The sequence below is a fragment of the Salvelinus alpinus genome, chromosome 37, assembly GCF_045679555.1.
Source record: "Salvelinus alpinus chromosome 37, SLU_Salpinus.1, whole genome shotgun sequence".
Taxonomy (NCBI): domain Eukaryota; kingdom Metazoa; phylum Chordata; class Actinopteri; order Salmoniformes; family Salmonidae; genus Salvelinus; species Salvelinus alpinus.
The window spans coordinates 17,463,311-17,484,987 of record NC_092122.1 but is presented as its reverse complement, the minus strand read 5'-3'; the positions used below and the strand labels follow the sequence as shown (position 1 = coordinate 17,484,987).

The window sequence follows — 21,677 nt, the reverse complement described above, 5'->3', positions numbered from 1 at the left end:
TGTATTTTGAATAGCATTGATGTAAATATCAAAACTAAAGGCCTGGACAGATTAAATAATAAGCTGTGGAAATAAGTGTTCTTCATACATCTACCTCATAGAGGATGTTGGTTCGACATAACTCCAATGTAGATAATACATCCTTTATTCAAATAGCTGCTATTTACACACACGTATAGCTACAGCCTATGTTCTGGCCTACACAATGTCGCTAATTCTCTCTCTCCGTCCATCTCTCTCCCTCTCCTGCACGGCTGAACTTGTCCATCGCTCGTAAGGATGTTTACCGACTCCAATACCCAGGGGACCTAACAGGTTGTGTGTGTGGGTCATAACACAGGTACACACACTGGACTCACGCACTGTAGTGGTCCTGAAACAAAGAAGATACACAACACGTAAGAACCTACTGCTTACACCGTATCAGTTGTCTGAGTGTTGACGCTGCATAATTAGGTAACCTTTAAATAAAGTTGCCCTTATACACAATGTACTTTGGTAACTAGTATGTTGTATCTAGCATGTCTTTGACCAAATAGTCACTGATATCGTTGTTACTGTGCACTTACATAGTAATTAAATCAAGAAACTGGATTTCCAATTGGAATAATGATATAAAAAGGGCAAGTTCTTATTGTGTTGAAATTGCCTTACGGCTTACAGTCACCATAACACATTCACTTCAGTATGTGGCCCATGTGGGAGTCAATCTGCTGCTAGCACCAAGCTCCAACCAACAGGGCCATCTGAACCACAAACCTGAAGGGACGTGACTACTCCGCTGGCCATGACGGACAGCCTCCCGGCCGCAGAGCGGACCCCCAGCTTCAGCTGGGACATGTCTGGAGCACTGGGCAGCATGTTGGTCAGACGATATGAGCTGGCTGCATGGGGACCGGAGAGAGAGAGATGGTTAGTAACATCAGTGGCAGTTGCTTTAGAATGATACTTCTTCTGATGTTTAAATTGTGGGGGTGTACACATGCAGTGCTGATCTAGGATCAGATCCCCCATCTAATTCAATATGATCTGAAAGGCAAAACTGAGCCTACTCAGATGCTTTGTGAATATGGGCCATGGTGTTCACTTGATTTAGTGATATGAAATGGTTAAATTGTATACTTGAAAGTGTGATATGCAGTGCACTCAAACTATTCATTTACATTTACATTTACATTTAAGTCATTTAGCAGACGCTCTTATCCAGAGCGACTTACAAATTGGTGCATTCACCTTATGATATCCAGTGGAACAACCACTTTACAATAGTGCATCTAACTCTTTTAAGGGGGGGGGGGGGCTAGAAGGATTACTTTATCCTATCCTAGGTATTCCTTAAAGAGGTGGGGTTTCAGGTGTCTCCGGAAGGTGGTGATTGACTCCGCTGACCTGGCGTCGTGAGGGAGTTTGTTCCACCATTGGGGTGCCAGAGCAGCGAACAGTTTTGACTGGGCTGAGCGGGAACTGTACTTCCTCAGAGGTAGGGAGGCGAGCAGGCCAGAGGTGGATGAACGCAGTGCCCTTGTTTGGGTGTAGGGCCTGATCAGAGCCTGAAGGTACGGAGGTGCCGTTCCCCTCACAGCTCCGTAGGCAAGCACCATGGTCTTGTAGCGGATGCGAGCTTCAACTGGAAGCCAGTGGAGAGAGCGGAGGAGCGGGGTGACGTGAGAGAACTTGGGAAAGTTGAACACCAGACGGGCTGCGGCGTTCTGGATGAGTTGTAGGGGTTTAATGGCACAGGCAGGGAGCCCAGCCAACAGCGAGTTGCAGTAATCCAGACGGGAGATGACAAGTGCCTGGATTAGGACCTGCGCCGCTTCCTGCGTGAGGCAGGGTCGTACTCTGCGAATGTTGTAGAGCATGAACCTACAGGAACGGGTCACCGCCTTGATGTTAGTTGAGAACGACAGGGTGTTGTCCAGGATCACGCCAAGGTTCTTAGCACTCTGGGAGGAGGACACAATGGATGCCTTGACATTTATTTATATTTATATTTATTATTTATTTATTCAGACACCTTGACTTTTTCCACATTTTGTTACGTTACAGCCTTATTCTAAGATGGATTTTTTTTAAATCCTCAATCTACAGGTTTTTCAAAATGTTTGCAAATATTTTTAAAATAACAGAAATTCCTGATTTAAATAACTATTCAGACTATGGAGACAGGAAATTGAGCTCAGGTGCATCCTGTTGTTTTTATTGATCATCCTTGATTGGCCATGATTTGGAAAGGCACACCTGTCTACAGTCGTGGTAAAAAAATGTGGCACCCTTGCACTTTCTTCAAGTAAGTCAAGAAACGGAATAAAGTATTTGGTCTCCACAATTCTTTATTTCACTGTTAATATTATAGAACATTTGTTTTTGATTCAGAACTTAATATCCATTTAAATGTAATAAGTGACATTGACACCATAGACTTAATATTTGGTAGCACAGCCTTTGGTCAAAATAACTGCCTTCTTCTAACTGCTGTTTTCAGATCTCTCCACAAGTTAATGGGATGTAGATCTGGACTCACTGCTGGCCACTTCAGAACAGTCCAGCGTTTATTCTTGAACCATTCCTGGGTGCTTTTTGAAGTGCGTTTGGGGTCATTGTCCTGCTGGAAGACTCATGCTCTTCAACGGAGACCCAGCTTTCTGACACTGGGTCTGACATCGCGCTCCAAAATACCTCGGTATTCACCTGATTTCATGATGCCATGCACACGTTCAAGGCACCCAGTGCCAGAGGCAGCAAAGCAACCCCAAAACGTCACTGAACCTCCTCCATGTTGGACTGTAGGGAAGGTGTTCTTTTCTTTGAAAGCTTCATTTTGTTTTCTGTAAACATAGAGAAGTTGTGCTTTACCAAAAAGCTCTAATTTGGTCTTATCTGTCCACAGGACATTCTCCCAGAAGGATTTTGGCGTGTTCAGGTCTTTCTATCAGCAGTGGGGTCCTCCTGGGTCGCCTACCATATAACCCCCTTTCATTGAGTTAGCGAAGGATGGTGCGAGTTGAAACTGTCGTACCTTGTGTCTGAAGGTCAGCTTGAATCTGCAGTTGACAGAGGTCCTTCTCCACCATTCAAACAATCCTTCACTGCATTCTTCCATCAAGTTCTCTTGCGGCCACGTCCAGTGAGGTTGGCTACAGTGGCATGGGCCTTAAACTTCTTGATAACATTACGTACGGTGGAAACAGGAACATCAACATCTCTGGAGATGGATATGTATCCTTGAGATAGCCAAGCATGGACAACCATCTTGTGTCTGACCTCTGATAACTCACTGGTTTTCTTTTTGTTCACGCTCATTGCGGTACACACAGTGACACAAAATAGGAGAATGAGTCCTTTTCTCTATTCAAACTGGTTGAATACATGGTTTTTATACTGCCGGCATCTTCAACTCACCACAGGTGAATTCAATTCCAAAGTAAATGAGAATCACCTACTTGAAATCTAATTATTTCTAACTACTTCTAGAAGGTACCAATAACATTGTCAGGGACATTTTAGGATTTCTTTGTGGAATTAGCTAAGATTTTGTTTTGTTCAACTGCACACCCAAAGACATACATACAGTTGAAGTCGGAAGTTTACATACACTTACAGGCTGACCACACCGCTCACGTCACGTGCGCGAGCATTGCAAAATAAATGTAGAAATCTATGTTATTCAATTATTGCACCCACACTGCTCGCATCTGCGACACCAAGGGCTAAAATAGAAATCAGTTCTATTTGACGCAGATCGCACTGCAAGTCCTGCCTCTCCCATCTCCTCATTGGTTTATTGGTTATACCCACGTGGGTGACTGAAAGAGAACTAGGTCAGTGGCGATAATGCACCTAATTTATGAAAGTTGCCAATCGCAATATAAAGTCAAGAGAAGAAAAAGCCTGGAAGGAAGAGAGATGACTAGAAACGATTCGGTTAACCGTTTTATGTGGATTAATTGGTGGAGTAGAGGACATTGTGCATTTCAGGTAAAATAACTCAATGTTTATATCCCCAGGACAAATTAGCTAGCAACAGCAAGCTAGCTAAATAGGACAAATTAGCTAGCAAGTGCAAGCTAACTAGCCATAAAGGTTTAATGCTTTTCGACCTGTCCCCAAATGAATATAATTGGTTCAGTTTGTTTTAATATTTTAACCTGTGTCGTGATCGCGTTTGGTGTGGGGGGACAAAATAAATTTATGCACAATGGCGTACGCTCGCAGCCGGTTTGGGTTCCGTGTTAGGTTGGAGTCATTAAAACTAGTTTTTCAACCACTGCACAAATTTCTTGTTAACAAACTATAGTTTTGTCAAGTTGGTTAGGATATCTACTTTGTGCATGACATGTAATTATTCCAACAATTGTTTACAGACAGATTATTTCACTTATAACCCATTGTATCTCAATTCCAGTGGGTCAGAAGTTTACATACACTAAGTTGACTGTGCCTTTAAAACAGCTTGGAAAATTCCAGAAAATGATGTCATGGCTTTAGAAGCTTCTAATAGGCTAATTGACATCACTTGAGTCAATTGGAGGTGTACCTGTGGATGCATTTCAAGGCCTACCTTCAAACTCAGTGCCTCTTTGCTTGACATCATGGGAAAATCAGAAGAAATCAGCACAGACCTCAGGAAAAAAAAAAATTGTAGACCTCCATAAGTCTGGTTCATCCTTGGGAGCAATTTCCAAACGCCTGAAGGTTCCACGTTCATCTGTACAAACAATAGTACGCCAGTATACACACCATGGGAACACGCACCAGTCATATCGCTTAGGAAGGAGACACGTTCTGTCTCGTAGAGATGAACGTACTTAGGTGCGAAAAGTGCAAATCAATCCCAGAACAGCAGCAAAGGACCGTGTGAAGATGCTGGAGGAAACAGGTACAAAAGTATCTATATCCACAGCAAAACAAGTCCTATATCGACATAACCTGAAAGGCCGCTCAGCAAAACCGCCATAACAAAGCCAGACTACGATTTACAACTGCACATGGGGACAAAGATCGTACTTTTTGGAGAAATGTCCTCTGGTCTGATGAAACAAAAATAGAACTGTTTGGCCATAATGACCATAGTTATGTTTGGAGGAAAAAGGGGGAGGCTTGCAAGCCGAAGAACACCATCCCAACCGTGAAGCAAGGGGGTGGCAGCATCATGTTGTGGGGGTGCTTTGCTGCAGGAGGGATTGGTGCACTTCACAAAATAGATGGCATCATGAGGTAGGAAAATGATGTGGATATATTGAAGCAACATCTCAAGACATCAGTCAGGAAGTTAAAGCTTGGTCGGAAATGGTTCTTCCAAATGGATAATGACCCAAAGCATACTTCCAAAGTTGTGGCAAAATGGCTTAAGGACAACAAAGTCACGGTATTGGAGTAGCCATCAAAGCCCTGACCTCAATCCTATAGAAAATGTGTGGGCAGAACTGAAAAAGCGTGTGGAGCAAGGAGGCCTAAAAACTTGACTCAAGTACAGACCAGCTCTGTCAGGAGGATTGGGCCAAAATTCACCCAACTTATTGTGGGAAGCTTGTGGAAGTCTACCCGAAACTTTTGACCCAAGTTAAACAATTTAAAGGCAATGCTACCAAATACTAATTGAGTGTATGTGAACTTCTGACCCATTGGGAATGTGATGAAAAAAATAAAAGCTGAAATAAATCACTGTACTATTATTCTGACATTTCACATTATTAAAATAAAGTGGTGATCTAACTGACCTAAGACAGGGTATTTTTACTCTGATTAAATGTCAGGAATTGTGAAAAACTGAATTTAAATGTATTTGGCTAAGGTGTATGTAAACTTCCGACTTCAACTGTATACACTACCTTTCAAAAGTATGGGGTCACTTAGAAATTCCCTCGTTTTTAAAAGAAAAGCAAATTGTGTCCATTAAAATATCAAATTTATCAGAAATACAGTGTAGACATTGTTAATGGTGTAAATGACTATTGTAGCTGGAAACGGCAGATCTTTTATGGAATATCTACATAGACGTACAGAGGCCCATTATCATCAACCATCACTCCTGTGATCCAATGGCATGTTGTGTTAGCTAATCGTAGTTTATCATTTTGAAAGGCTAATTGATCATTAGAAAACCCTTTTGCAATTATGGTAGCACAGCTGAAAACTGTTGTGCTAATTAAAGAAGCAATAAAACTGGTCTTCTTTAGACTAGTTGAGTATCTGGAGCATCAGTATTTGTGGGTTCGATTACAGGCTCAAAATGGCCAGAAACAAAGAACTTTCTTCTGAAACTCATCAGTCTATTCTTGTTCTGAGAATTGAAGGCTATTCCATGCGAAAAATTGCCAAGAAACTGAAGATATCATACAACACTGTGTACTACTCCTTTCACAGAACAGCGCAAACTGGCTCTAACCAGAATAGAAAGAGTGGAAGGCCCCGGTGCACAACTGAGCAAGAGGACAAGTACATTAGAGTGTCTAGTTTGAGAAACAGACGCCTCACAAGTCATCAATGGACAGCTTCATTGAATAGTACCCACAAAAACACCGGTCTCAATGTCAACAGTAAAGAGGCGACTCCAGGATGTTGGCCTTCTAGGCAGAGTTGCAAAGAAAAAGCCATATCTCAGACTGGCCAATAAAAAGGAGATTATGATGGGCAAAAGAACACAGACACTGGACAGAGGAACTCTGCCTAGAAGGCCAGCATCCCGGCATCACCTCTTCATTGTTGACCTTGAGACTGGTGTTTTGCGAGTACCATTTAATCAAGCTGCCAATTGAGGACGGCAATTCCTTCAACCTCATGACTTGGTTTTTGCTCTGACATGCACTGTCAATATCCATACACACGTATGTAAGGTCCCATAGTTGACAGTTAATGTCACAGCAAAATCCAAGTCATGAGGTCGAAGGAATTGCCGTAAAGCTCCAAGACAGGATTGTGTTGAGGCACAGATCTGGGAAAGGGTACACAAACCATTTCTGCAGAATTTAAGGTCCAAGAACACAGTAGCCTCCATCATTCTTAATAATGGAAGAATTTTAGAACCACCAAGACTCTTCCGATGTTCACTCTAACAGATATACAGAGTTCCTCTGTGAAGATGGGAGAACCTTCCAGAAGAACAACCATCTCTGCAGCACTACACCAATCAGGCCTTTATGGTAGAGTGGCCAGACGGAAGCCACTCCTCAGTAAAAAAAGTACATGACAGCCTGCTTGGAGTTTGACAAAAGGCACCTAAAGGACTCTCAGACCATGAGAAACAAGATTCTCTGGTCTGATGAAACCAAGATTGAACTCTTTGGGCTGAATGCCAACCGTCACATCTGGAGGAAACCTGGCACCATCCCTAAGGTGAAGCATGGTGGTTGCAGCATCATGCTGTGGTGATGTTTTTCAGCGGCAGGGCCTGGGAGACAAGTCAGGATGAGGCAAAGATGAATGGCGCAAAGTACAGATGGAAACCTGCTCCAGAGTGCTCAGGACCTCAGACTGGGGCGAAGGTTCACCTTCCAACAGGACAATGAACCTAAGCACACAGCCAAGACAACACAGGAGTGGCTTTGGGACAAGTCTCTGAACGTTCTTGAGTGGCCCAGCCAGAGCCCGGACTTGAACCCAATCGAACATCTCTGGAGACACTTGAAAAAGCTGTGCAGTGACACTCCTCGTCCAACCTGACAGAGCTTGAGAGGATCTGCAAAGAAGAATGGGAAAAACTCCCCAAATACAGGTCTGCCAAGCTTGTAGTGTCATACCCAAGAAGACTTGAGGCTGGAGTCGCTGCCAAAGGTGCGTCAACAAAGTACTGAATAAAGGGTCTGAATACTTATGTAAATGTGATTTCAGTTTTTAGATTAATACAATTTACAAAAATGTATAAAAACCTGTTTTTACTTTGTCATTATGGGGTATTGTGTGTAGATTGATGAGGGGGAAAAACTATTGAATCCATTTTAGAATAAGGCTGTAATGTAATAAAATGTAGAAAAAGACAAGGAGTCTGAATACTTTCCCGAATGCGCTCTATGAATGGTTAAGTATACACTTGTTGGCTTCCCTACCCATCTGTTTCTTTGGGTCATCAAACAGGTCAGCTGAGCTGATGGAGTTGCTTCCAGAGAACCTCTCCAGGCGAGTCTTCGCCTCATACTGCATGGAAACAACCACATTAATACTTCAAATGACATACTTGATACTAAACAATGAACATACTACACATAGGGGTATTACTGTAACAGGGATTTTCAGGTGGATAAATAAAGGACAGCAGTTGTAGATAATCAATAATAAAAAAAAGCAATGTGGCAACAGGGAAACACAGCCAGAACAGAAGCAGAGAAAATGTCTAACAGCCTTCTCTGAGAGACATATGAATTCCACAGCACCAAATGAACTGTAAACACCAGCCTGAGAGGCTTGTAGGACGTCACAGCCTAGCGTAAAACTTTAACCAGAACAGTCAACACTGGCAGACATTTGATACTGGCAGTCAATTAGATCAAAAAGGTAGTAACATCAGTACTTAGGTACAACGTAATTATAGACTCAAATAATTTGTCATTACGAATCAATTTTTTTATATATTCAGTACTGGTCAATAGTTTTAGAACACCTACTCATTCTAGGGTTTTTCTTTGTTTCTAGTAATTTTCTACATTGTAGAATAATAGTGAAGACACCAAAACTAAGAAATAATGTAGTAACCAAAAAAAGTGTTACACAAATCAAAAGATACTTTAGATTTGAGATTCTTCAAAGTAGCCACCCTTTGCCTTGATGACAGCTTTACACAGGCTTGGCATTCTTTCAACCAGCTTCAACTGGAATGCTTTTCCAACAGTCTTGAAGGAGTTCCCACATATGCTGAGCACTTGTTGGCTGCTTTTCCTTCACTCTGCAGTCAAACTCATCCCGAACCATCTCAATTGGGTTGAGCTCGGGTGATTGTGGACAGGTAATCTGATGCAGCACGCCATCACTCTCCTCGGTCAAATAGCCCTTAGACAGCCTGGAGGTGTGCTGATTAGAAAAACAAATGACAGTCCCACCAAGCGCAAACCAGATGGGATGGCGTATCGCTGCAGAATGCTGTGGTAGCCATGCCGGTTAAGTGTACCTTAAATTCTAAATAAAATCACAGACCGTGTCACCAGCAAAACACCCCCACAATATCACACCTCCATGCATCACGGTGGGAACCACATATGCGGAGATCATCCGTTCACCTACTTTGCGTCACAAAGACACGGCGGTTGGAACCAAAAATCTCAAATTTGGACTCAGACCAAAAGGACAGATTTCCACTTGTCTAATGTCCATTGCTCGTGTTTCTTGGCCCAAGCAAGTCTCTAATTCTTAGAGTCCTTTAGTAGTGGTTTCTTTGCAGCAATTCGACCATGAAGGCCTGAACACTTGACGTTGAGATGTGTGTGTTACTTGAACTCTGAAGCATTTATTTGGGCTGCAATCTGAGGCTGTTAACTCTTATAAACCTATCCTCTGCAGCAGAGGAAACTGGGTATTCCTTTCCTATGGTGGTCCTCATGAGAACCAGTTTCATCATAACACTTGATGGTTTTTGCAACTGCACTTGAAGCTACTTTCAAAGTTCTTTAAATTTTCCACATTGACTGACCTTCATGTCTTAAAGTAATGGACTGTCGTTTCTCTTTACTTATTTGAGCTGTTCTTCTCATAATATGGACTTGGTCTTTTACCAAATAGGGCTATCTTCTGTATACCAGCACTACCTTGTCACAACAACTGACTGGCTCAAATGCATTAAGACAGAAAGAAATTCTACAAATTAAATTTTAACAAGGCACACCTGTTAATTGAAATGCATTCCAGGTGACTACCTCATGAAGCTGGTTGAGAGAATGCCAAGCATGTGCAAAGCTGTCATCAAGGCAAAGGGTGGCTACCTTGAAGAACCTCAAATATAAAATATATATATATATTTTTTAACACTTTGTGGTTACTACATGATTCCATATGTGTTATTTCATAGTTTTGATGTCTTCACTATTATTCTACAATGTAGAAAATAGGAAAAATAAAGAAAAACCCTGGAATGAGTAGATGTGTCCAAACTTTTGACTGGTACTGTACGTGTGTGTCCCGTGACAGTGTGCCTACCTCAGAGTCATCCTGCTTGCCAAAGTACATGTCAGAGGAGATGGCCTTGACATCCCCAAACTTCTTGCGGGCGTCGCCTGAGTCTGAGACAGGGACTGGGTCTGCTTTCCGCCGGGCTGCGGTCCTGTGTGAGAGAGAGGGAGGGTGCATTCAGTGACAACTGCAGTGAGAACCTTAAAATAGAGAATTTAAAAAAGAAAGTGGCTCAGGGGACTTATACGGGCAAAATACAATTTTACTTTTTCACGTGCATCTCTGTATTTTCATCCCTGGAAATCAAACAGTCATATAGTACCTGTCGTCCTGTGAGGAACTCTTGGTGCTCAGGTAGAAGTCTGGCTCTGGCTTCCTGCTCTCTTTCCTCCAGCCAGACTCCCCCGTCTCGCTCCAATTGGAGAAGAACTTGTCAGAGGATTCTGTCGGGTCATCAAACTTGGTCATTGAACTGGTCATCGACATCCTGATGGGTTTCATATGGAATAGAGAGCTCAATTACTTTTTTTGTACAATATATTGTCTTTTATTTTTTTTTACAATTTAACAATCAAAATGTGACACAAATAATGCCCCGTTATTCCTTCCACCTACACAAAACACCATGCAACATGGGGGCACATCGTGCAAAACCCTTCCCTCCCCAACACAGGAACACCCCCCTCCCGGTATTAGCTTCACTGATTATCAACAAAAAAAGAAACCGAATGACCTTCACATTCCATGCTAGAAAATAAATTCAACACAAAAACATTAATGAAGATAGTAGTAATGAGGCAGCTAAACTGACGTCTCTAGAAACTTCTGAAAGTCCCCCCAGACATCAGTAAATTCAAAGGGTTTATTACATAAATTGTATGTTATTTTTTCAGATGGAATATAGGAAGATAGTTATTTTAGCCACATCTGCTTGCTTGTCACTCTTCCATATAAAAGCTGTGCATTTATTGGCTGCAATGACTGACAATTTAATGAATCTGGTTTTGCTAGAAATATTAACTGGTAGAACAGAATCATCTCCAAGAAGTATAAGGGAAGGATCTAGTGGTACCGTCATATTAGTGACCTGTGATAAGATCTGAATAATGTCTTTCCAATAAATGCTTAGTTCAGGGCAGAACAAAAACATATGCATAAGTGCAAAATTTGCAATTGATCTTATACAGTCTCTCTGGTGTAAAGTAGACCCTATGTAAAATATTGAATTGCATCAACTTGTGCCTTGTGTTAAATGAAAGACGCTGAGCATCTAAAAAGAGCTTTCCCCATTTCTCATCCTCAACAATGAGACCAAGGTCATCATGCCACTTTATGCAAGCTTTCAGAGGTTCATCGTTCCCCAACAGAGCTTGAAGACCAGAGTACATGTCGGAAATGAAACCTTTTACCCCTTTCCTCCCCAGCCACAGTTTATTAGTTATAGGTTTACTCATGGGCTGAATCCTACCTCCCTGCTGAGTGGCAATGTAATGCCTAACCTGTAGGTACTTGAAGAAATGAGTTTGAGGTAACTGAAAATGAGATGCCAGTTGTTGAAAGGATAGTAGTTCACCTTCTCTATAGAGATTAGCAAATGTTTTCATTCCTTTGTTGAACCAAGAAAATGTAATACCATCTCAGGGCTTTGGGTAAGATGGGGTTATTATAAAAAGGTATTTGTTCATATATAGATCTAAGCCCTTCTGTTTGATTACAGACTTCAATCCATATATTTAAAGTGTTTTTAATAAAAGTGTTGTTTATGAGACCTAGCAAAGCTTTAGGTGGGCTAATATAAGGTATAGATGCCAATGTAGTAGGGGTCAGACACGCCTCTGTTTCCAAGAGGGTGAACTTGTATCTTGCCATACCCACACAGCCTTTAACTGAGATGCCCAGTAATACAACTGGAAGTCAGGTAGAGTTAGTCCTTCTGAGTATGGTTGGTATAAAGTTGTGAGTTTCACTCTGGGGGGGTTCCATTTCCACAGAAATGAAGAAACCTTCCTATTAAGTTGTTTGAAAAAAGCTTTGGGAATAGGAAAGGGCAAGGTTTGAAAATGGTACAAGAATTTTGGTAATATATTCATCTTTACACAATTGACCTGCCCAATAAGAGAAATTGGTAAATCCCGCCATCTATCCAATTCTTCCCCAACCTTTTTGAGAAGTGGAGTATAGTTCAGTTGATATGTCTTAATCATTTCAGAAGGAATTTGCAATCCAAGATGTAATTTTCTGTGGTTTCCAAGAAAACGGCTGGTCTAAGATTGGGTTCTGCATAGCTGCCCTGTTAAAAGGCATAATTATACTCTTCGATAGTATTATTTTATATCCTGAAAAAGTCAGATATTCTTTCAGGATGTCAACTAATGCTCGGAGTAAAATTGCTGGTTTAGTGAGGTAAAGCAAAATGTCATCGGCATATAGCGAGACCAGATGTTCACGCCCGCCTATACGAACACCATGGATGGATGGATGAGATGTAAAAGCTTCTGCCAGTGGCTCTATAGCCAAAGAAAAAAAGGAGAGGACTAGCGGGACAACCCTGTCTTGTGCCACATGAGAGAGAACTGGGAGGATTTATATATATATATAAATAAAAGACAGGGATAAGCTACTCACTGGCTGGCCGCCTAATTGCCAGCTAGCTGATAGCTTTATGTGTGTGTGTGTGTATATACAGTGGGGAGAACAAGTATTTGATACACTGACAATTTTGCAGGTTTTCCTACTTACAAAGCATGTAGAGGTCTGTAATTTTTATCATAGGTACACTTCAACTGTGAGAGAAGGAATCTAAAACAAAAATCCAGAAAATCACATTGTATGATTTTTAAGTAATTAATTTGCATTTTATTGCATGACATAAGTATTTGATACATCAGAAAAGCAGAACTGAATATTTGGTACAGAAACCTTAGTTTGCAATTACAGAGATCATATGTTTCCTGTAGTTCTTGACCAGGTTTGCACACACTGCAGCAGGGATTTTGGCCCACTCCTCCATACAGACCTTCTCCAGATCCTTCAGGTTTCGGGGCTGTCGCTGGGCAATACGGACTTTCAGCTCCCTCCAAAGATTTTCTATTGGGTTCAGGTCTGGAGACTGGCTAGGCCACTCCAGGACCTTGAGATGCTTCTTACGGAGCCACTCCTTAGTTGCCCTGGCTGTGTGTTTCGGGTCGTTGTCATGCTGGAAGACCCAGCCACGACCCATCTTCAATGCTCTTACTGAGGGAAGGAGGTTGTTGGTCAAGATCTCGCGATACATGGCCCCATCCATCCTCCCCTCAATACGGTGCAGTTGTCCTGTCCCCTTTGCAGAAAAGCATCCCCAAAGAATGATGTTTCCACCTCCATGCTTCACGGTTGGGATGGTGTTCTTGGGGTTGTACTCATCCTTCTATTCCCCCAAACACGGCGAGTGGAGTTTAGAGCAAAAAGCTCTATTTTTGTCTCATCAGACCACATGACCTTCTCCCATTCCTCCTCTGGATCATCCAGATGGTCATTGGCAAACTTCAGACGGGCCTGGACATGCGCTGGCTTGAGCAGGGGGACCTTGCGTGCGCTGCAGGATTTTAATCCATGACGGCGTAGTGTGTTACTAATGGTTTTCTTTGAGACTGTGGTCCCAGCTCTCTTCAGGTCATTGACCAGGTCCTGCCGTGTAGTTCTGGGCTGATCCCTCACATTCCTCATGATCATTGATGCCCCACGAGGTGAGATCTTGCATGGAGCCCCAGACCGAGGGTGATTGACCGTCATCTTGAACTTCTTCCATTTTCTAATAATTGTGCCAACAGTTGTTGCCTTCTCACCAAGCTGCTTGGCTATTGTCCTGTAGCCCATCCCAGCCTTGTACAGGTCTACAATTTATCCCTGATGTCCTTACACAGCTCTCTGGTCTTGGCCATTGTGGAGAGGTTGGAGTCTGTTTGATTGAGTGTGTGGACAGGTGTCTTTTATACAGGTAACGAGTTCAAACAGGTGCAGTTAATACAGGTAATGAGTGGAGAACAGGAGGGCTTCTTAAAGAAAAACTAACAGGTCTGTGAGAGCCGGAATTCTTACTGGTTGGTAGGTGATCAAATACTTATGTCATGCAATAAAATGCAAATTAATTACTTAAAAATCATACAATGTGATTTTCTGGATTTTTGTTTTAGATTCCGTCTCTCACAGTTGAAGTGTACCTATGATAAAAATGACAGACCTCTACATGCTTTGTAAGTAGGAAAACCTGCAAAATCGGCAGTGTATCAAATACTTGTTCTCCCCACTGTATATATATACACACACACACACACACACATAAAGCTATATATATATATATATATATATATATATATATATATATATATATATATATATATATATATATATATATATACATATATATACACACACACACACACACACACACACACACACTGCTCAAAAAAATAAAGGGAACACTTAAACAACACAATGTAACTCCAAGTCAATCACACTTCTGTGAAATCAAACTGTCCACTTGGGAAGCAACACTGATTGACAATAAATTTCACATGCTGTTGTGCAAATGGAATAGACAACAGGTGGAAATTATAGGCAATTAGCAAGACACCCCCAATAAAGGAGTGGTTCTGCAGGTGGTGACCACAGACCACTTCTCAGTTCCTATGCTTCCTGGCTGATGTTTTGGTCACTTTTGAATGCTGGCGGTGCTTTCACTCTAGTGGTAGCATGAGACGGAGTCTACAACCCACACAAGTGGCTCAGGTAGTGCAGCTCATCCAGGATGGCACATCAATGCGAGCTGTGGCAAGGTTTGCTGTGTCTGTCAGCGTAGTGTCCAGAGCATGGAGGCGCTACCAGGAGACAGGCCAGTACATCAGGAGACGTGGAGGAGGCCGTAGTAGGGCAACAACCCAGCAGCAGGACCGCTACCTCCGCCTTTGTGCAAGGAGGAGCACTGCCAGAGCCCTGCAAAATGACCTCCAGCAGGCCACAAATGTGCATGTGTCTGCTCAAAGGGTCAGAAACAGACTCCATGAGGGTGGTATGAGGGCCCGACGTCCACGGGTGGGGGTTGTGCTTACAGCCCAACACCGTGCAGGACGTTTGGCATTTGCCAGAGAACACCAAGATTGGCAAATTCGCCACTGGCGCCCTGTGCTCTTCACAGATGAAAGCAGGTTCACACTGAGCACATGTGACAGAGTCTGGAGACGCCGTGGAGAACGTTCTGCTGCCTGCAACATCCTCCAGCTTGACCGGTTTGGCGGTGGGTCAGTCATGGTGTGGGGTGGGGTGGCATTTCTTTGTGGGGCCGCACAGCCCTCCATGTGCTCGCCAGAGGTAGCCTGACTGCCATTAGGTACCGAGATGAGATCCTCAGACCCCTTGTGAGACCATATGCTGGTGCGGTTGGCCCTGGGTTCCTGCTAATGCAAGACCTCATGTGGCTGGAGTGTGTCAGCAGTTCCTGCAAGAGGAAGGCATTGATGCTATGGACTGGCCCGCCCGTTCCCCAGACCTGAATCCAATTGAGCACATCTGGGACATCATGTCTCGCTCCATCCACCAACGCCAGACTGTCCAGGAGTTGGCGGATGCTTTAGTCCAGGTCTGGGAGGAGATCCCTCAGGAGACCATCCGCCACCTCATCAGGAGCATGCCCAGGCTTTGTAGGGAGGTCATACAGGCACGTGGAGGCCACACACACACTACTGAGCCTCATTTTGACTTGTTTTAAGGACATTACATCAAAGTTGGATCAGCCTGTAGTGTGGTTTTCCACTTTAATTTTGAGTATGACTCCAAATCCAGACCTCCATGGGTTGATAAATTTGATTTCCATTGATAATTTGTGTGTGACTTTGTTGTCAGCACATTCAACTATGTAAAGAAAAAAGTATTTAATAAGAATATTTCATTCATTCAGATCTAGGATGTGTTATTTTAGTGTTCCCTTTATTTCTTTGAGCAGTATATATATATATATATATATAATTAATTAATTATAGTATATATAATATAATTATGCCTTTTAACAGGGCAGCTATGCAGAACCCAATCTTAGACCAGCCGTTTTCTTGGAAACCACAGAAAATTACATCTTGGATTGCAAATTCCTTCTGAAATGATTAAGACATATCAACTGAGTAGCTTATCCCTGTCTCGGTATCACTAAAGCCAGCATACATCTAACAATAAACAAGCCAGCAAACGTAATACTAGCTAAAATCGCCTGAAGTAATAAACAACATAGTTAGGCTTGAAACCCATTCAAAAGCCACATAACTATTTAACCAAACCCGACTGGACCTCTCTGCGTAAAATAAAAGTATACAGAAAAATGTAACTACCTGGCATAGTGTGGATGTATAGTAGCTATAGCTACACCCTTGTATACTTAGCAAGCTGGCTAAATAGCACAGCCAACAATAGCTATGATCCAACTTCACCTCGCCAGTCATTATCACGCTAGCCATCTAGCCAACCAGCCAGCCAGTCGATCATATGAGTAATTTCGTTGTTTCCTCATGTGCTAACAGTTCAAGGTCCACTGTATCCAAGTTCAAAAGACAGTTCCTCGGGGTGTAGTAGACGTGAACAAGTCAGGAAGTTCTTTCCTCATGTATGTTTCAGCCATCTTCACAGTCAAATGTGCGCTCACCATTCTTGGTTTCGATCCATAAAGTCGCTGGGTAGCACAGGCCATATGCCAAGCCAGCCTGACGCAGAAGTCTCTTCAGTGGGGAGAAAGCCATCCTCCTCTTGTGTAGTGTGGGAGAAAGATCCGGAAAGATCATGATTTAGCATCTCTGTACTTGAGCTCTCCCTTTGCTCGGGCAGCAGAGAGGATGCAAACAGTGTCCTGGTACCGTAGAAATGTAATGACAAATGCCCTGGGTGCAACCTGGCCAGGCAGCCGCCTCCGTGGGGTGCGATGGGCCCTCTCGATCTCCAGTGGGTGCGCAGGAGGGGGGGGGGGGGTCAATCCAGAATTCTCCATTCCTGTAGAAAGGAGATCGCGTCTCTTCATGGCCTCTGAGAAACTTTGAAGTCTCAAATTCGAGCGCCTTTGGAAATTTTCGCAATAATCAAATTTCACTTCGAGTTCAGAGATGGCGTCGTCCAACTTCTTGTATTTTTGGTCCACTTCCTCGCGGACGTCCAGGATGGCAGCCTGGTGGTCAGCATAGTCTTTTTCTAACTTTGTCACTCATCCCTTTGTGACTTTCTGGTCTTCGTGGAGTCTATCGACCAGCACATCAATTTTGCTGAGGCGTTCAGAAAGTGTCTCTTGGATTTTTGTTATGCCCTTGTCCATCTCCATTCTGAACCATGCTGGTGCTTCGAGGACACTACACAGTATTGTTAAAGCGTCGCCATTGCCGGAAGTCAGAGAGCTCAATTTGAATGGATTTCGTTCCCAGATCTTTTTGTGATGTCTTTCCAACTCCCATTACAAGACAACACAAAGAGATCTGAGACCAGGCTAGCCATGTCAGTGATTACTTCCAAGAAGGAATGACCCATTGCTAAAGTATTGGAACATTGCCAGAGTGTGTAGGTAGTGTGGTGACCTGGATGTAAAGGAGCCTTCGTCAGTCTCCTCTTCCTCCTTCTCTGTGTACCTCCGGCTCTTAGTGGGCTGCTTGGACCCCACTGGGCTCTCCTGCTGGATAGTGTGCATGTCTGACAGCACAGAGTGAGACACTCCACTAGAGGGAGATAGAGGGGGGAGAGACAATGGAGTCAAATAATCATCAAAGTATTTGTTATCACAATATCTCCAATTGCTACAACATGTTTCAGTCCCAACAATAATATAATTATTTTAGATCAGGGTTTCCCAAACTAGGGGTCATGACTAATGTGCAGGGGGGGGGTGACTGCATTTCAGTCACTTCAAACCATAGTCGTCAGATTGAAATACTGTCTGACAGATTTCTAATAGACTGTCATAACCCAAATTAAAAAAGTAAACATTGGCCGTTGATTACATACATTTTTTACATGGTGGGGTCGCCAAAATGTTTTAATATCAAAATGGGATTGCACATCAAAAAGTTAGCGAATCCCTGTTTTAGAAGATGAGTGACTTATCCCCTGCAATGTAAAGTACCCTTTTAAACTATTCTACATAGGACATCTATAAAAAGTGTGTTAAGAAATAAACTAATCCTTTTATCACCACCATCAATTCAATGCCCCCCACCTCCTGCTGCCAAAGCCCATGCCCAGTCTCTCAGCCTGCTCCTTCTTCTTCTCCCCCATCCCCTTCATCTTCTCTGTATTACTCCTCTGCTGCGCCTCCAGATCCTTATAGGCCAGTCTCATGGAGGCACCACTAGAGGGAGGAAGAGAGAGAAAGAGGTGGAGAGAGAAAAATGGATAAGCAGAGTGAAGATTAGAGAATAATAGATAATGTGGATGAGAGAGCGAGAGGCCAATAAAGCCCATTTAAATTGGAGAGAGACGCACATGGATTCCTCTGCTGGTTGGGGGCTGTTCTTGGTGGTGGGTGCTGTATCTCTCTCATTGAGTTTGTCTACCGCCTGTGCTTTCTTCTCCAGGTCACAGAAACTCTGTTTGCTCACCTTCTTACCCCCAAGACCACCTTTCTTAGCGCCCAACTGAGACAAAACACAGGACACAGACGTGAATACGCGTCTACTAATCTACTGACCCACAAGATCCATGAGCGATGTACACAGTCCATTCACACTAAATCCCCCACAACCATCACCAAATTCACTCTTATTCATAAGCACAACACACATAGGTACAGGGCAGGAACATTACCTCCTTAATCCACTACCATAGAGTACATACTGTTTTCTTGGCCCCAGCTGGTTTCTTCTTGAGAAGAGAGGAGGACTCTAAGGGAGAAGGAACAGTGGGCATTAGAATACAGTTGATAGAAGCTGCTAAGAGCTCAGAGCTAAGAGCTAAGAGCTCCAGGCTTAGATATTTCTACGTACTCCTAATGCTTAAGGTTCTAGTTGAGTATCTTTAGTCTCTAGGGCATAATCTCTTGGTCCTCTTACCTAAGGCTTCTTTAGGAGACATACTTAGCACGTCAACACTGGGACCCTCTGTATTACCTGAAGACAGAAAGAGTTGAGGGCATAGACGACATGGACAAACAGATGCAAGTGTATGTGTGTTTCTGAAGTGTAAATATTGAAGTAGATGTGTACTGTTTTTGTCTCTCTCGGTTTCTTTTGTAGAGGGTTCCTCTACTGGGGTGGGGCTTAGATTCATCTGGGCGGAGCTTGTTATATTAGGCTGGGCGGAGCTACGATCATCAGGGAATGCCTGCCAAAATACGCAAGGTAAGGACAAGACCATGTAAACAACATGCACACATCCATAATCTTCTACAATTTCAAACAAATAAGTACTAACAGTCACACACACACACCTGTGCGTGCATACTGAAGAAATCCTCCTCCTTATTGACGGGAGATGTTGGAGAGAGGGGGGCCTGGCTGTCCAGCCACAACTGCAGGGAAACAAAACAGAGGATTCCTTGGCATCTATAAGGACCTAAGTATACACTCCTTCAAATCAGCCATGTTGATGCGACATGATTATGTTGTTAAAGACAGTATAACAAGTAACCAATGTTGACTAAATCCATTTTTGCCCAGTGGAATGTCTGGATGGATGTGTGTGGCACCTCAGTGCCGAAGCGCCTTGTGGCCTGCGTGGCCGAGGTCTTGATCTTCTCGCGGTAGAGCGCAGCGGCTCGGCTGTTGTACTTGGTGTTGGCGGCATTGGACGTGCAGCCTTGCTGGGCAAAGAAGGCATTCTGAGAGACACGGGGGAAAACAATGGTTTGAATTACACATTGTAATACAAAAAGGTATTGTTAATAGTTATCAGAATATTACATTATAATATTGCTTACATCGTACAGGTATTATACAGGGCCCTATTGTGACATCATACAGTATATACATTCTAGAGATAATGCAGTCAGAAACATAACTACTAGTACCACCCTCTCAGCGCTTAACAACAACACAGCAGGTTGGGACGTGGCTGCCCACCAGTCAGTGCCCACCATGGATGGCTTTACTCACCGCGCTGGCATTGCCGCCCACCTGCATGCATCGCAGCTGGTACCAGGACCAGTTAGAGTCCAGCTCAGTAGACCTGAAACAAACAATACACAGTTCTGATTCTGAACACTCCATCGGGCCATAAATGTGTCAAACTGTGTGTTGTGTGAAGCCAATGGTCCTGTCCAGAAACAATCCCTAGCCCCTACCCACTAGTGTAGATCTGAAAGAACAGGATGGGGTAGGCAACAAATGTGTTTTTTCATTCATTGTTCCTTACCTGATGAATGACAGGTGCACTCCTAATGACCTGTGTGTTCCTGAGCAGTCTATACAGAGAAACACTCCATAGGTGATACTGGCCCAACTAGGATTCTTAGCCGAACAGTCAAAGCACGCCTGTAATAGAAAAGAAGCAACTTTGGAAAACATGAGATTTGAATACAGACAAGGTGTTCGCTGTCTCCTTCATGCAGTGATAAGTCTATGGGGACACTGATAAGCAAGTTAATATGAGCGCATGCCAAATAGATAGCAAAACACTAACACATAATGAATCAACCCAGTAGCGTGGAGGTCTGAAGTACAACATATTGACCTCATACTGTATATTCTTTTTATATTTTCCTATTCTTTTCTAGTATAAACTTTATTTTATTGCCTCTACTTGTCCACACATTATGAGAACGCCGAAATTTACCAACACTAGATCTAAACCAGCTAGTTACAAATGTTGCAATATAACGTTAGTGGAAACAATGTTTCCAAAACAGCTTTTCGATGTTTGCGGTTGCAACATTGTCGCGTTCAATGTAGCCATGCCTAAACAGCAGACGGAAACAGCTGGAATCGACAGTTTGAGCCAAAAGGTACTGTTTATGTCTGTGTGACGTCTTATCTTTGTGGTGTCCATGAGTCAACATTTAACAGACATCTATAAATTTACAATAAACACACTGACGCTAACGAAGTGGACTGTCCAACCAGTTTCTTAAAGTACCATCTTTGTTCCAACTGTCATCATGCCACATGACAGCTGGCTCGAACGTGACTGTCCAGGATATCCTATCGTTCCATTTAAACTGTTCATGCTAATTCTTTCTTCAACACTGCAAAAACATATTTTGTCAGGAGGATGTGCAATGAGCATACGTGGTTCAAAGCTTTTCCATGTGCGTTTGTTACGACGCATCTACCCCTGCCCAGCAAAACAGTGCGACGTGTCATTTTTTCCCCTCTGAAGTTAGCTAACATTAGCTACTTACTCGTTAAAGACAGAAAGCTTATCAACTCTCACCTTATTCGTAGAAAGGGAACGTAGTCGTTTGAAAATGGCAGCAATATCATGCTTGCTGGGCTCTGACATCTTTCCACCTGTTGTTAATTTCACCTGATCGGTAAAGTGCAGCGTTTAGCAAATTTGTTTCCCTGTGAATCAAAAATACTTCCGTCCTCGTCATTGGTAAAGGCACCCGTCAGAACGATAACATTTTTTGCCTGTGCTCTGATTGGTCA

At 43.0% G+C, this 21,677-nt stretch overlaps 1 protein-coding gene across 2 annotated transcripts; it reads right to left on the bottom strand.

Moving 5' to 3' along the window:
• Nucleotides 1-129: 129 nt before the first annotated feature.
• Nucleotides 130-21,668, bottom strand: LOC139566110 (ADP-ribosylation factor GTPase-activating protein 3-like). Of its 2 annotated transcripts, none has more exons than XM_071387038.1 (16): nt 21,460-21,668; nt 20,443-20,561; nt 20,184-20,256; nt 19,778-19,909; nt 19,520-19,600; nt 19,296-19,413; nt 19,143-19,199; nt 18,928-18,974; nt 18,577-18,728; nt 18,311-18,442; nt 17,676-17,813; nt 10,418-10,582; nt 10,123-10,246; nt 8,046-8,133; nt 760-884; nt 130-373 (listed from the first exon to the last, which is right to left on the bottom strand). In XM_071387038.1, the coding sequence occupies exons 1-16, from the start codon at nt 21,526-21,528 to the stop codon at nt 356-358; spliced, it is 1,638 nt and encodes a 545-aa protein (XP_071243139.1). In that variant the 5' UTR covers nt 21,529-21,668; the 3' UTR covers nt 130-355. The 2 variants fall into 2 exon arrangements, with proteins under 2 accessions (XP_071243139.1, XP_071243138.1); XM_071387037.1 differs by lacking the exon at nt 21,460-21,668 and adding an exon at nt 21,163-21,275.
• Nucleotides 21,669-21,677: the final 9 nt, after the last annotated feature.